Source organism: Giraffa tippelskirchi, chromosome 8 (assembly GCF_054371585.1).
Source record: "Giraffa tippelskirchi isolate mGirTip1 chromosome 8, T2T-mGirTip1v1.2.pri, whole genome shotgun sequence".
NCBI classification, from domain to species: domain Eukaryota; kingdom Metazoa; phylum Chordata; class Mammalia; order Artiodactyla; family Giraffidae; genus Giraffa; species Giraffa tippelskirchi.
The window spans coordinates 142,732,254-142,747,546 of NC_137282.1; the positions used below are offsets into that span (position 1 = coordinate 142,732,254).

Genomic DNA, 15,293 nt, shown 5'->3' on the forward strand with positions numbered 1-15,293 from the left:
AGGAAATCAAGGCTTAAGAGAGGGTAAGTCACTTACTTGAGGTCCATTAGCAATGGAGATGTCTGACGCCAGACAAATGCTTTGGCTTAAGCAAGATTTTAATTTCCTCTCCCTTTGCTTATGCTTTGGGGCTGGGGGCTCAGGAACCTCAGGCAGGGATGTGGGCAGAACATGCTCAGGGATCCACACAGGTCACTCAAGGTAGCAGGTGAGATGGGGGACCGTTGATGTGAGAGATGACGGGTTCAGCTTGTGAGAGGATGGCCAGCCTGGCAAAATACGTGGGGAGACAACATGGGTGCCTATGGGAACGTGTAATCCCACAGGCCCACGCTTATGTCCTAGATGAGTTTCTTATTCTCCTAGAACTTCTTTTTTTTTTTTTCCTGCTCTGGGTATTAGTTGAGGCATGTGGGATCTAGTTCCCTGGCCAGGGATCAAACCCAGGCCCCAGATTAGAAGCTCGAAGTCTGGTGCTTGCTTCGGCAGCAGATATACTAAAATTGGAACGATACAGAGAAGATTAGCATGGCCCCTGTGCAAGGATGACACGCAAATTCATGAAGCATTCCGTATTTTTATTCATGTTGAGGTTTGACAGAAAACAACAAAATTTTGTAAAGCAATTATCCTTCAATAAAAAAAAGATTTTAAGAGCCATTAAGAAAAAGCTCAAAGTCTGTTAAGACTGGACCATCAGGGAAGTCCCACAGTGTCCATTGCTTTACCAGCAAAATGAGGATAATGGTAGTACCTGCTTCCTTGGATTGTCCTAAGGATTCCATGGATAAGCTACCGAGGACACTTGCCATGGTAGCTGTCAGATAAATGGGTCTGGATGGTAGGAACTTTTATTAGGGTGGAAACCTGGTCCCAGTGTAAAAGTTTTAGTCCCCTAGGGCTCTTCCTTCTCCCGCATTTTTTTTTTTTTTTTTTTTGGCTGCACGGCACGCAGGAGCCCAGTTCCCAGATCAGGAATCGAACCTGGTCCCCTTGCAGTGGAAACAGAGTCCCAACCATTGGACCACCAAGGAAGTCCCACCTCCTGCTGTTCTTTTTAAATTTTTTTTAATTTTTTTTAATTTTTTATTTTTTTTTGTTTTTTTTCTTTTTTTTTAATTTTTTTCTGTTTTTTTTATTTTTTTCTGTTTTTTTTTTTTTTTTTCCTGCTGTTCTTAAGGCAGGCACTCATCTTAACTCCACACTCAAGATGCTCTTGTCTTCTTACTGGCTGACTCTAAATGCAAGCATGCAGCCCAGACTTAACCATGAAGGGCTATTGGTATGATTGCTTCCTGCTCTCCGCAGTACCTGTCCTACCAACCCGCTCCCACCCTGCACAGCACCACCACCATATGAAACTAGAGACTGACTCCTTTGGAGCAAGAGAAAGGCAGCAGTTCCAAATGGAGTATCCCTGAAGATAAGAAAGCATAACAAAACAAAATGTCTTTCATTTCCTTGACAACTGTCCCGGGACTATTACCCCTGGAGGAGAGGTAGCTGGGGGCTCTGTAGGACCCCAATATTTCATGACTGACCTCTAGGCTGCACTAGTGGGCAGGTAAGTCAGGTGAATAGACCCCAAACAAGGGATTGAATGTCTGGATCTCCAAAAGGATGGAGGAGCAGACAGTGCAGTTTTTGTTGCTTAATTTTTATTTATTTTACACGTGGATTTTTCTGACTCTCTCTGCTAGAATCAAAGTGAAAAAAAACTGAAAGTGTAGTCAGTCAGTTGTGTCGGACTCTTTGCGACCCATAGACTGTAGACCACCAGGGCTCCTTTGTGCATGAAATTCTCTAGGCAAGAATACTGGAGTGGGTTGCTATTCCCTTCTCCAGGGGATCTTCCCAGCTCAGGGATCGAACCTGGGTCTCCTGCATTGCAAGTAGATTCCTTACCATCTGAGCCACAAGGGAAGCCTGAATCGAAGTACAAAAGAGCAAAGATTTTTGTTTCTCTCACTGATAAATCCAAGGGTTCAGAATAGAGCCCAGCATGTAATAGGTGCTCAAGAAAAAGGAAGGTGCTCATTCCCTCCTTTTCGTTCCCCTCTGGTGGGATGTGGTATACTGGTGGGAGCATTCCTTAGACCCAGAGTTGGGAGGAGTGTATCAAGATGGCAGGAAAGTAAGATCAAAAGGATACGGACTCCTCCACTGCAGAGTCCTGCACTGCTTCTGCCCAGCAAAAGAAACACCTATCTCGTTTAAGCCGTTATCTTTGTTGCTTTTTAAAAATAAAAATAACTCTTATTTTTTAATTGGAGTATAGCTGATTCATAATATTAGTTTCAGATGTACAACATAGTGATTCAATATTTTTATAGATTAGCCACCACTATCTCTGAAGCTTGGTTACAGCAGGCAGATAACTGGCACGTAACTTACTGGGCTGAACTCCAGTAATTCCAGTTGACTCTGCTGACTAGTTTTTATTCCCTGAGCAAGTCTCTTCAACTCTAAAATGGAGCAAACACCCACCACATGAGGTTCTCAGGAGGAATAAATGGCACCCCAGAGGATCCAGCCGGAATAGGCCCACCACATACAGTAGGTTCTCAGAGCTACTGGACAGAATGTCACTTGGGTGGCAGGCCCCTGAATTCCACCAAGGAGACAAGGTGTGTGAGGTGGCTAGGTGGGTGTCTACATGTGTCTGTGTACCCGTTGAGGCTGGGCGGTGTGTCCCTTGCACTGTGGTCTCAGGTACACAGAAGCGGGAGGAACTCAATCCCCAGCACAGCCTGTAGCTCCCCAGGCCTATGGGAAGTTCCCCATCCTCTCAGCACCTCTGGAGATAAGGCCAAGAAGCAGGGAAGCTCCCTTTTGGTGAGAAGCAGAGCAGGAAGAGCCTGCAGAAGTCGGGCCACTGTCAGTAAGTGCAGGAAGTAAGTGGAACCCGGGTCACTGTGCTCAGTCAGGCCCTACCCGAGAGCGCCTCTCTCCTCCAATGGGGGAGCCCCCGCCCAGCACCCACACTCCCACCACGGCCCAGAGCACTAGGAGGCCGCTCCCCTTTTCCCAGACCAGAGTGTCAGGACCAGCCAAGAGGCGGGAAAGTCATGGCTAAGGGAAAGGATAAAAGGACCACAGCAGCCATGTTTGGGATTTTAAGTTTATCTGAGTGTCCTCCTTCCCAAACTTCCAGGTGGGACTTCGGAGGAGGGAGGCTAGGGCAAAAACATGAGCGTCTCGAGGTCACCCAGTCATCTGACCAAGCCAGTCTGTTTCCTCACTAACAAAACGAAGGGGCTGGACCACATAACACCCCGACGCTGTCCGGTCTGTCCTCAGAGGCCTCAAAGGTGGGTCTGGGAGGGAGGAAAGTCATGGGGATGGTGAGCCCCCAGGGCTTGGAGACGCATCCATCAGCTGCCGGAGGTGAGAGGCCGCCTTGTCCAGTTTTGACAATTCCAACTGGAGGGAAGAAAGCTGGGCGAGGAGAGAAGTGGGTGAGAATGGAGGCGGGGGACTCACCCCGCCCTGCGTGCCCCTAGCCCTCATTCCCTCAGGGAGTCTGGCTTCCTGAGTGGCCTCCCCCAGCCTCACCCTCTGCTGCCTCTGAGTCTCCGCCTCTCCCTCTGATGGGGGCCGGGCTAGGAGGCCATCAAGCTGCTTCTGCAACTTGTGTCTTCGGGCAGCCAGCCGAGGTAGATGGGTCTGGGGGTCTACCAGGCCCTGTGGAAGAACAGAGGAAGAAGGCTCAGACCTCTGCCGTCCACCCAACACTCCCTCCCACTCACCCACCACCATTCCAAGACCCCTCCTCACTTTTACAGAACCCACCCCTTGCCCTCCTCCCAACATCCTCTCAGCCCCTTCCTGTCCCCTCCAGTCTCCTTTGCTCACCTGCAGCTCCATATACGCCTGACTGGTGTCACTGAGGGGGGCCTGGACCCAGCCCGAGGGGGCTGCTGCACCAGGGGGTAGAAGGCCCACCGCCCCACAGTGGCCCAGGGTGCCCAGTGGCTCCAGGAAGGCCTCAAAGAGGGCCTGCTCGCCCGGCTCTGAGCTCTGCAGCAGCACTGGGGAGGAACGGGGGCTGTCAGGTGGAGGGCCCAGGTCCTCCTCCCACACCTCCTAACTCTGGGCCCTGCCCTCCAAGCTCCTCCTCTTCCCCATCAGACCCTCCCGTCTGCAGGGACTCAGGAGCCTGGGGCCCGCCTCACCTCGGGGCCGGGCCTTGGTGAGCTGGTAGGTGGCGCGGAGAGCCCTGAGCGCCTGTACGGACTCCTGAACCCGGGAGAAGTGCCGCTCCAGCTCAGGCTGCTGCCAGTGCTCCTGGAGGTGTGTGCATCCAGGGTCAGTAAGTGGGCCCCCCGAGGCTCGGTCTCAACTCTCCCGGCTCTGACCTCCACCTGCCCACCCCCATCTCCTTAGAACAATGAACTGCTCTCTCTACCACACACACAATTCACCACCTCAAGGAACGGAACACAGCAAAAACTAGGGCATCATCTAAGAAGGTCTTGGACAATGTTTAGACTGAAGATGACAAACAACCAAAAATATGTTATAATTTAAAAGGTATTATTCAAAGCCCCCCAAAACCAAGTAAGCAAAAAAGAAACTTGGTTAAACTTGAAAATGATTTTTGGGTGAGTTTGTAGCATTTGAAAGCTTAAAACCACACTAAGATTTTTGGGATATCCTATTAAAGATCTAATCCTCATCACAGCCATGACATGTACTACTACTGTCCTCGGTTTAAAGATGGAGGAAATTGACACATAGTCACACAGCTAGTGTCAGTCTGGTGACAGCATCCTGCTCTTAACCACTTGCTAATACTGCCCCCGACACCCTAGAGTTATTCCAGCCCTGCAAGAACAATCTGTCTTCCTCAAGACTCCACGGGAAAGTACAGACCAGCATTGTCAATGACCCCACAGCAGCAAGCACTTCTAGAAGACTGGCCCCCGAGTCTTTAGCAGTAATCCCACTCCAAGACTCTACAGGCGTGACTCACCAAGCTGCGGGCACTCGGGTAGGGGGCAACACAGATGCTGGGGGCAGGGGGACCACCAGGCCTGGGGGGCAGCCTCTGCCAGAGCTCTTCAGCCAGGAAGGGCATCAACGGGGCGAGGAGGCGGAGACCGACATCAGCGCAGAAGAACAGGACCTGAGTCGGCTCCAGGGGACGGGGTGAGTGCGACAGCACCGGCTTCACAGCCTCCTAGGGAGGAAGCCAATGGTCAGGGGGCAGCCATGGCCACCTCCTTCCTCCACACACTCGCCACCCTGCCAGTGGGGATGCTGTAGGTAAACGGGAGCACCCAGCATCTCTGAGACCATAAGCTGTCCCCAGACACAGTAGGGAATATGTGACAAGGGGAAATCTAGGGCAGAGACTCAGGGGTGGGTGAGGAATAAAACTGTCAGGGATGTTTGTATTTAGAACGAAAAGCATTGAGTTTTGTGTGGGTTTTTAACCACAGAAACAGAAATTTTTTTTAAAAGTTGAGAAACAGAAATCTAGGACCGGGGTCCTCTGCCAACAGTGTCAGCATCACCTGGGACAAGAAATGAACACTCAAGCCACCCACTCCCCAATCTGCCTGACTGAGCTACTCTGGGGGTGGGACCTGACACTCCACGGTAAACAAGCCCTCACTTTGAGAGAACCCCTAGGTCTAAAGACTGGTACTCTCGCTCCCTGTCTGCTCCCAGCCCGCGTAGGGTCCAAACGCAGCAATTACAGGAACTAAAAACAATCTTCATCTACAATGAGAAGAGCCGACTCACTAGAAAAGACCCTGATGCTGGGAAAGATTGAAGACAAAAGGAGAAGTAAAGTGAAAGTCGCTCAGTCGAAGGAGGCAAAGGATTTGATGGTTAGATAGCATCACCAACTCAATGGACATGAATTTGAGCAAACTCCGGGAGATAGTGAAGTACAGGGTAGCCTGGTGTGCTGCAGTCCGTGGGATAGCAAAGAGATGGACCCAACTTAGCAAGTGAACAACAAGGTTCCCAACCCTGTGTTGTCAGACTCAGTTTTCTAGAGGTGTCCCCTCCTCCTCCCCGCTCCTCAGGTGACAGGTAGGGAACAGTGCCCAGGCCAGTCCCAGGGAAGAGGGGAATTAGGATTTCTCAATCTCACCTCTCTTCCTATCCTGAGGGAGGAATTAAAAACCCAGTTGAGAGCTCTCTGCCAGGGGACAGGAAGCAGGGCTGCAGGGGGACTGCCCCTGCCTCACTCACCAAGTAGACATCGCAGAAGTTGTGCAGCCAGAAGTGGTGCAGGGCGTGGGTGACGAGCGAGAGCTCGCGGGTGAGGAAGCCCCGCTCGCAGTCCTGGGCCGTGCGGGCCAGGCAGCTGAGGATCCAGGCATCCATGCAGGAGGCGGGGGACAGCTGCGGCAGAAGGGGCTTCAGGTTGGGATGGCTCGATTCCCACCCCACCGCCTCCTTCCCTTCCAGATGCCTCCTCCAAGGCTCAGATGTCGGACCACCCAGCTCCCAAGCATCTCCTCTTTCTCTCTTACCTCCTCTACACGTTGGGGTATGAATTCCTCCCCAAGAGCATTCAGGATAAAGCGCAGGGCATTCCAGATCTTATTGCAGAAGTGTCGGAAGCTCAGGACCTCAGAGATGGACAGGTGCAAGTCGCCCCCTGGGAGGGAGTGGAGGAAGGGTGGCGGCTGCAGGGGAGTCCTTGGCCCCGCCTCACCACACAGAGGCCGCTCCACGCTGACCTCACCCAGGCTTACCCAGGGCCCCGTGGGAGCACAGGGTGAATCTCAGAGCATCTGTCCCACACTCGGGGATCCCATGAGGGAAGTCCTTTCTCTGCAACAAGAGAGAAAAGAGGGGTGGCAGCTGCCTGTGAGGCTGCAGGGCCAGAGAGCGGGTTGCAGAGGGAACTGGTGGCCATGAGCTAGAGGCTGACAGGTCAGACTTACTTGTGCCACAGCCGCGATCGCCAGCTCTGTGGGGTCCAAGTTTCCATCCCTCAGCTTTTCCTGCAGTACCTGGGGTGGGTGAGTAATTCACTGGCCTCAATGGAAGCCCCTGTCCCTACCAGGGTCCCTCTCACTGGCCCTTCCCAGCTCCAGCCCTCCCGCCAGCCCCTCCCTTCAGCTCCCCTTCCTTTATCTGGAAAACCCCATCCCTCTTGGGACCCTCCATCCTGACCTGCAGCTCCACCCCACTGATGATGTCCCGTGGGTCCAGCACGTTCCCCAGGGACTTGCTCATCTTCCGGCCCTGCCTGTCCCGGACCATGGAGTGAAGCAGGACCTGGGGGCATGGAGGGGGTCAGAAGTGGGGCCTGAAGAACTTTCCTCTGGAGGGCTCTTGGCTGTCCTCCAGGATTAGGGGTTAGGCTGGAAAGTGAATCAGGACAAAGGAACTGGGAACCCAGAAAACCCCATACGAGGGGTTAGAATGGAGGACAAGGCTTGGAGGAGACTGGGGAGTCTCAGAGAAGGGCAGGGCACCAAAGGGTCATTACCTTGCTGAAGGGGAGCTGCCCTGTGAGCTGGGTCCCCAACATGACCATGCGGCCCACCCAGAACAGCAGGAGGTCACTGCCCGTTTCCAAAAGTGACAGGGGGTAGAAATGAGCCAGGTCTGGGGTCTAGGAGGAAAGAGATAAACAGTGAGAGGCCCAAGCCTGGGGCCTCCAGCTCTTCATAAGACCCTCTGAGGGGCCCTGGGGGTCATTTCCTCATCCCCACCTTCACTTTCTTCCTCTCAACCCACCTCACCTCTCGGGGCCAGCCCAGGGCAGAAAAGGGGAAAAGAGCCGAGGAGAACCACGTGTCCAGGACATCAGGGTCTGGGAGACAGAACGGGAACAACTGGAACCTCAGCGTCAGGACGCGGCCCACTGCTGCCCACCTCTCCAGCCCGACCTTCACTCACAGAGACCACGGCTCTGCCCCATTCCCAGCTTCCCCGACCCCACCTTTTTCACCTCAGTACCTGCTCCCTCCCCTGCCCGCCTCCGGTGGAGTACCCACCCCTCTCCAGGGTCAGCTCCGCCCCTGGTCTCCCTGTTAATTCTGCAGCTACTTCTCTGGCTTCAGCCTCTGTCCGCCCGACCACCCAGCAGTCCTCCATATCACCCTGCGGAAGTAAGGAGTAGGGGGCAGTGAGGGAGAACAGCACGGGACAGGTGTGAGACAGCGCTGAGTGTTCATGGTCTCCGGTGGGCTGAGAAAGGCTGGCGCCCTCTGGTGGTGAGATGAAGAAATGCCAGCTCGGCTCACACAACAGAGGTTCACTACCCCGAGATCAGAAGCACAGCAGGGGCAGGGAGCTGGGACCAGCGCTGGAAGCCCTCTGACTCCTGTGCTGAGGCTCTTCTGGCCAAATCCAGCCCTCCCTCCTGCTTTCTCCTACTGACCTTTGCGTGTTCTTCTACAACCAGGTAGGCTGGAATCCGATGGCCCCACCACAGCTGCCGGGAGACACACCAGTCCCTGCCGAGAGGATGCGAGTGATTTTTTTCTTCCTTTTTCCTATGAGTGATTTCTTAGCATGACCAGTAGGCCCCCTCCCCCTCCCCTGAGAGCTCCCCTTCTCACCCGATGTGGGAAAACCAGTGCTGCCAGTTCTTCTGGTGGAAGGAGGGACTGAGCTCCAGGGTCCCCAGCTCCACGGCCTGGAGGGGAAGAACCTTTAGATTGGTGGTTCCCTACCTGCACCCCCGATCCCCATGAATGGGACCAGTGGTCTCTGAGGTGGTTCTGAAACTCAGAAAGAACCTCCCAAGCCTCCTGAGAAGAGTCTGGACTTGAATGAAGATGCAAGCCAGCCCTTTCTGGGCACCCTGCCTCCACCCCCACAGATCTCCCCTCAACGACCACAGCTAGAGAGGGCCCCCAGCCTCCCTGTTTCTTCATTCCAGCCCAGGCCCCAGGCCCTCCCCACACTGCAGCCTCACCTTGGCGGCTCGCTCCCCCATTTCCCGGCAGCGGACAAACCACTGGCTCTTCAGTAGGTATTCTACCACGTCCCCGGAACGGCTGAAAGGGACACAGGACCCGACTCTGTGCCAGGCCCTCAGTGCCGAGGATGCGGCAGCCAACAACATGGACACAGAGCTCGTATTCTAGCATGACGGGTGCACAGCCCATCCTGCAGTCACTCTTAAGCTTCGCCCATCCCCTTCTGGGGGCAGTCAAAGGAAAGGAGTGAAAACAGGCTTACCTGCAAATGGGCAGCACCATGGGGTGGTTCTGGAGGCCCCGGAACAGGCCCCGCTCCCTCAGTGCTGACAGAATCTTTTCCCGGGCCACAAATCGGTGAAGACCCTGTGGAAAAGTAGCAAAAGTAAAGCTTAAAGGCTGCTAGAAAAATAAGAGAGTTGGGGAGGGGAGATGGGGCAGAGGGTGCCCCCAAAGGATGGGGTATCACTGGGTATCACCTGCAGCCAGTCCTCACAAAGGGTGGTCATGGTCCCATCCTCCGCAATGACACTCCGGGGGCTCAAGCCGTGTCGGGCCCCCAGCTCAGCATCGGCAGGGCTGTGCGCTGGAGTCACCTTCACCGCCCCTAGGGGAGCAGGACTGCCGTTAGCACTGGACCCTGACCCTGGCTTTTGCTTTTCCAGATGTGTCACCATCGCCCACGCTACCCCATCCCTCCCTCTCATCCCCCACTATCCACTGAGACTACCCTTCCCCTACTTTCTGCCTCTTCCCGGTTCTCTCCCCTCCCCTCTCTCCCAGAAGCCCTGACTTCTTCTCTCTCCCCTGCCCCCACTTACCTGTGCCCAGGTGTGGCTGAACAGTGCAGTCTGTGATAAGGGGGAGAAGCTGCCCCGTTAAGGGATGACAGAGTTGTCGCCCATGTAGATGCTGAAGGGAAGGGAGAGGATCAAGGACAGACACATGTGTCGGGTGGAAGGGTCTGGGCTGGGCATGAGAACCCTGGGAATATGAGGGTGAAAACCAGAAGGTAAAGACCTAGAGCAGGGCTCAGTAAACATTTTCTTAAGGGGCCAGAGTGTAAGAATTTTAACCTTTGCAGGCCAGGAGGTAAATTCAGTCTCTACAACTCCACTCCACTGCCATGGCAGAGTTAGATAACATGATGGAGCTGCAGACGCTACATAGGGAACGAGGGTGGCTCATACAGAAACAGGAGATCTGGCCCACGGGCCACAGTCTGCCAGCCCCTGAGGTGAAGTGTAACATCAGGGAGAGAAGGGAGCTGACTCAGAGCCACTGGAGAGCTGAGATGAGGGAAATTTCAGGAAAAGGAAGAGGGAGCAGAGAGGAGGAGCTGCCATCCTAAAAGGAAAAGAAGAGAAAGTATGGGGGTGGAAGGCCAGGCCGCAGGGAGCACTGAGTATTACCGTGTAGCGGGAGTCATCAGGATGGACCGCCACAGCCACATCTCCAGGCAGTGTCTCTGGCCTCGTGGTTCCCACCACAACCTCTGCGTCTGAAGACAAAATTCAAGCACTTAAAGGTGGTCCTCGCCCTCACCTTGTACTCCTGACACAGCTAAAGTCAGGAGAACTGGAAAAAGTGGGAGGCAGGGATGGTCAAGGTAGAGCAGGCCCTCAGGGAGTAACTGGAGAAAACTAGGACCAATGTCTATAGGAGCCCGGGGTTTCTGCTAAGCTAATGACCAGAGGCCTAAGGGGATGTCTGGTGCCACAGAATTCCTCAACAGCCTGCTTGGGAGACAAGAGTAGAATATTAATAAATATAACTAGAGTCTTTGTTTGGTGCCCTGATCATAAATGCTGTGCCTTCTTGGAGGCAGCACCAGTCCCTCCAATAAGAAACCTCTGACTATTCCAGCTCATCCATCTTCCCTTCTCCAAACTCCTGGGAATACTTACTGTTCAAACCACACTTCAGAACTGATCCTTTGTCTCTTTCGGGGGTAGCAGCCTGCTGTGGAATTACACTAAGCTCCCTCGGGGCAGTGACTGCGTGCACTTTTCTTACATGGCCCAGGATACCCAGGGTGAGTATCACCAGGATGCAATACTTCCAAGGTTCCCTATGCCCCTCCAACCAAGTCACATGGAAGACAGGCTGGTGGGTTGCCTCCACCAGCCCAAGGTGGGCTCAAGAAAACAGGGGAAGCAGAGGTTAAGTGGGTGACCCTTCCAAGGACTACCCTCACCAGGCTCTCCATCCACGAGGAAGGCCACGGAAAAGAGGAGGCCAAAAGACACGGGGGTGGGGCAGCCAGGCAACTGAAGCTCCGTGCAGCCAGGGAGGGGCCGGCTCTCCACCTGGGGACGTGGAAGAGGCAGGGTCAGAGAGCAGCCTCTCTGCAAGGCTCACACCTGGCTTCTCACCTCTACTCATCCATGGCCCGGGCCTCCCTGCCAGCCATCAAAAAGCCACTCAGAGGACCTGGGAGCCACTTCCTTCTTCTCACCTAATCCTTGTGCAGTCACAGTTAAAGAACATATTCACTGGACTTCTCTGGTGGTCCACTGGTTAAGAACCCACCTGCCAGTGCAGGGGACACAGGTTTGATCCCTGGTGTGGGACGATTCCACATGCTGCAGGGCAACTAAGCCCATGCGCCACAACTACGGAGCCCTCGCTCTAGAGCCTGTGCTCTGCAACAAGAGAAGCCTGTGCACCGCAACTAGAGAGTAGTCCCGGCTTGGCGCAACTAGAGAAAGCCAAACACACAGCAATGAAGACCCAGCACAGCTAAAAATAAATAAGAAAATATTCACTGAGTACTTAAACCACACACAGGTATTGTGCCGACTTCCTTCTAGAGTTCTCGCTGAATTCTCACAACACCTCCGTGATGCAGGCATTTCCATCACCCCTGATTTTAAAGACTGAGGAAACTGAGGCTGACAGAGACTAACAGCCTGCCAGGAGCCACATCACTGGGAGGTGGTCGGACTCAGATGTGAATCCAGGCAGTCTGGCTCCAGAGTCCAAGCTCTCCCCCGGGCTCAGAGCTCTCACAAACCCGCCTCTCCTTCTTTGCCTCACCTCAATATCCGAGATGGCGGAGCGTAAGGCACACGACCAGTTGACCAACTGCCGGCTCCGGTACAACAACCCAGCTTTGTAGAGCCGCGCGAAAGCTTCTGTCACAGCCACTGAGGAGCCCTAGAATGACCTGAGTGTCCACATCCAACAGCCTCTTCTCAGTCCACCCCCCCGCCAGGGACCCAGGCATCCCCCTGGCCACCCTAACATACACAGCAACCCGCTTCCCCGCACAGAACTCTGAACACCTCCCTGACACCCATAGGGAGCACAGCACAGAACACTCACGGTATCCATGGTAAAGCACTCTCGGTCCCAGTCCAGGGAGGCCCCCAGCGCTCGGAGCTGCTCACAGATCTCGCCACCTTTCCTGTGCCCAGAGAGATTTGGGTCAACAAAACATGTCCCAGACATCAACTATGTCCTGGGCCCAGTGAAGCCCCAGCAGTGCTGGATGCTGGAGTGAGTTTGACGCTGATCTAGCCTCAAGAAGCTAATGGAGACACACAGACCCAGTACGGGGCCTTCCATATTGAAAGAAACATAACATTTCTAGTAAAAGGGGAAGGGACAGCTGATTTGTGGGAAACACAAAGAAGCTTTACAGAGAAGACAGCATGTGATAACACAACTGGAAGAAAAAGGGTAATTTCAAGCAGAAGCAAACTGGGAACAGGTAAGGAGAGATGATGAAATCCAAGCAAAGGAAGATGGGATAAATGGAAGAAAAAAACATATATATATACACATGCATATAAAATATGGGGGAGCATGTGCATGCTTAGTTACTCAGTCATGTCCAACTCTTTGACACCCCGTGGACTGCAGCCTACCGGGCTCCTCTGTCCATGGAAATTTCCAGGCAAGAATACTGGAGTGGGTTGCCATTTCCTCCTCCAGGGGATATTCCCTAACCAGGGATTGAACCCGTGCCTCCTGTGGCTCCTGCATTGGCAGGCAGATTCTTTACCACTGAGCCACCTGGGGAGCCCATATATGTGTATGTGTGTGTGTGTGTATATATATATATATATGCACTTACACATAAATATATGCATTTTAACATATACAATACACAACACATGCATACACACAAAGCTTGGAGATCCCACCAAATGCTAAGGGACTTCAGAGCTTATACTCCCACAGGAAGTTAGAACTGAATGGGAAAAGCCCTTGACTACATGTTAGGAGAGAGGGCCTGGGAAGCCAGGGTCCAAACCTGCTGTCTCAGCCCCTCCTGCCCTGCTCTCCATACTCACTCCTCCTTCCACTTCCACACCTCCCTAAGGAAGTCTTCCCGGCTCAGCTCATGTCTCCTCACTCCTCGCTCCTTCCACAGCTGTTTCTCCACCACAGCCTACAGTAAGATGAGGGGGCAGAGAATCAGGTCACTTTGGGGGATGAAATCTCTCACTCAAGAAAAGGGACGAGTGGCAAAAGACATACTTGGGTGGCAATCCCTGCATGATCTGAGCCAGGGACCCAGAGCACCCGATCCCCACGCATCCGGTGCCTGTGAAAGAAAAACCCTCATGGGAATCCATGGCCTTACGTGTTCATTTAGCCTCATCCCTTCCCAATTTCTCTTTCCCCTTCAAGAACTCAAGCAGCCCCGTTCCCCTCTTACCAGCGCACGAGAGCATCCTGTATGGCCACGGTCAGCGCATGCCCAATGTGCAGGGAGCCTGTGACATTAGGGGGTGGGATACACATGGAAAAGGTCTCCCCTGTGGCCTGGGGCAGCCTGGCCTAGAAGGAAAGAAAAGTCAAAGGGCAAGAGAGGACTGGATGTTCCCTGGGGAATAGCACCCTCTGGTGTCTCCAAAGCAGAAAGAACTATAGGAAAAAGTCCGGCAAGTAACAGGGAAGAGGAAAGCCTTGAGACACCAGGGGGAGAAGACAAGCTTTCCCTGCTTTTTGGCAGGCTCTGCAATGAGGTTGGCTGTGAGCTCCAGACTCGTGCCCACCAACCTTAAGGGCCGTTCTGTCCTGGGGACCATTTAGCACTCCTCCCTGCCAGGTACTAACCTGATATTCTGGTTTGAAGAAGCCCTCTCGCACCCACCAAGGGTACCAGGCAGCCTCAACATACTGGGGACTGTATGCAGGAGGCAGGGGCCGGGAGACATCTATGGAGGCAAAGGAGAGCCCCACTAACTCCTGACTTCTGTTCCCAGGTTGCATTTCAGCAGACCGAATGGGCAGCCAAAATGTGAGGGAAAAGGCCTTCAAGTTTTCTAGTTACCTTTCTTTTCTCCATGTGCTGTGGGGATTTCATACAACACTCTCTCCTTAGGGGTCCAGGCCTTACTGGATTCCGCAGGTGACTGCAGAGAGGAGGAACCAGAATGCGGGCTGCAGTTTCAGGATACCTCAGGCATCTGGAATCCAGCCAGTCTCTCCTCCAGTGCTCTCCCAAGATTTCTCAGAGAACCAAGGACCAGCTGTGGGGACTCCTAACCTTGCTTTTGGGGGCTATCCCAGCCTCCAGCGATGCCTGCTTCTCTCGCAGGCGCTTCTGTTTGGCTTCACGGTTCCTCCGGGAGATGGCTGATCCATCGGGCTCCGACTGGGTGGAAAGGGGACGGGACCTGGGAAGGCCCCGTGAGGGCCTCAAGCCCCAAAACGGTGGTCGAAAAGAGGTCAGAGGCAAATGAGGCATCAGGAGTGCTTGGCAAGGGGCCAAAGTCTGTTCCAACTAGAGCACATTGGGAGGGTATGGTGGTGCGGGAGGGTCACACCTCCCAAAGTCCCAAAGTCACAGCCTCTTCCCCCCAGCCGCTCCCCGCCTCCCTCCCCCGCCTCCCTCCAACACTGTCGATAAAGTATCTAGCCCATCCCTCACGACCCTCCCTCTGTGAGGACTAGAGTCGACAGGGTCTTGGAATTATCCAAGCGCTCTTCCGGGACAGGGTAAGTCTCAGGCCTTCAACCTATTCAGCTGCGACGTGGGGGTGACCGCGGACACAGAAGAGGGGAAAGGACTCGGGGATTCTGGCAGATGATGGACATCAGAGCCAGCAAGAAGTCCCACCAGGATCACTACTTGTCCGCCTGCTCAAAAGCCATCTGCACTGCCCCCAGCCCGCGCGCTGATCCGCCTTCCCGCCCGACCCACCGCCTGGGTCCTGATCCTCCAGCACCTCCCATTCCCCGATCGCCGGCCTGCTGCGCGCTCACCCGGTGAGCCCGCCACTATCCCAGGGCGCCCCGCGGCTGGAGGCGTAGGGGGGCGGCGGCAGGTGCCGGGGAACCAGCGAACCCGGCCCAAACGTGACGCGCGAACCCCGCGGCGCTGGGAGGCGGAGCCCCGCCCGGGCGCATGCGCACTAGCTGGCCTCGGCCACA

At 54.3% G+C, this 15,293-nt stretch overlaps 1 protein-coding gene and 1 non-coding gene across 15 annotated transcripts; one reads left to right on the top strand and one right to left on the bottom strand.

Annotated features, from left to right (window-relative positions):
- The first annotated feature begins 477 nt into the window (after positions 1 to 477).
- LOC145519230 (U6 spliceosomal RNA) lies at positions 478 to 580 on the top strand. Its single transcript, XR_014063647.1, has one exon. It is a non-coding gene; the product is annotated as a U6 spliceosomal RNA (small nuclear RNA).
- A 2,527-nt stretch (positions 581 to 3,107) lies between these two features.
- On the bottom strand, positions 3,108 to 15,242 carry VARS2 (valyl-tRNA synthetase 2, mitochondrial). 14 transcript variants are annotated; one of them, XM_081522564.1, is made up of 30 exons: positions 15,126 to 15,242; positions 14,407 to 14,643; positions 14,191 to 14,272; positions 13,974 to 14,074; positions 13,573 to 13,630; positions 13,392 to 13,458; positions 13,205 to 13,302; positions 12,231 to 12,312; positions 11,943 to 12,062; positions 11,101 to 11,212; positions 10,316 to 10,404; positions 9,725 to 9,815; positions 9,383 to 9,510; positions 9,166 to 9,269; positions 8,900 to 8,981; positions 8,541 to 8,617; positions 8,360 to 8,435; positions 7,974 to 8,079; positions 7,719 to 7,789; positions 7,463 to 7,588; positions 7,144 to 7,248; positions 6,912 to 6,980; positions 6,720 to 6,798; positions 6,495 to 6,622; positions 6,211 to 6,363; positions 4,976 to 5,182; positions 4,176 to 4,287; positions 3,856 to 4,031; positions 3,556 to 3,684; positions 3,108 to 3,438 (listed from the first exon to the last, which is right to left on the bottom strand). In XM_081522564.1, the coding sequence occupies exons 6-30, from the start codon at positions 13,449 to 13,451 to the stop codon at positions 3,334 to 3,336; spliced, it is 2,685 nt and encodes an 894-aa protein (XP_081378690.1). In that variant the 5' UTR covers positions 13,452 to 13,458; positions 13,573 to 13,630; positions 13,974 to 14,074; positions 14,191 to 14,272; positions 14,407 to 14,643; positions 15,126 to 15,242; the 3' UTR covers positions 3,108 to 3,333. The 14 variants fall into 14 exon arrangements, with proteins under 14 accessions (XP_081378690.1, XP_081378682.1, XP_081378679.1 ...); XM_081522556.1 differs by having other exon boundaries at positions 13,573 to 13,689; XM_081522553.1 differs by having other exon boundaries at positions 13,573 to 13,694.
- Between the last annotated feature and the right edge of the window lie 51 nt (positions 15,243 to 15,293).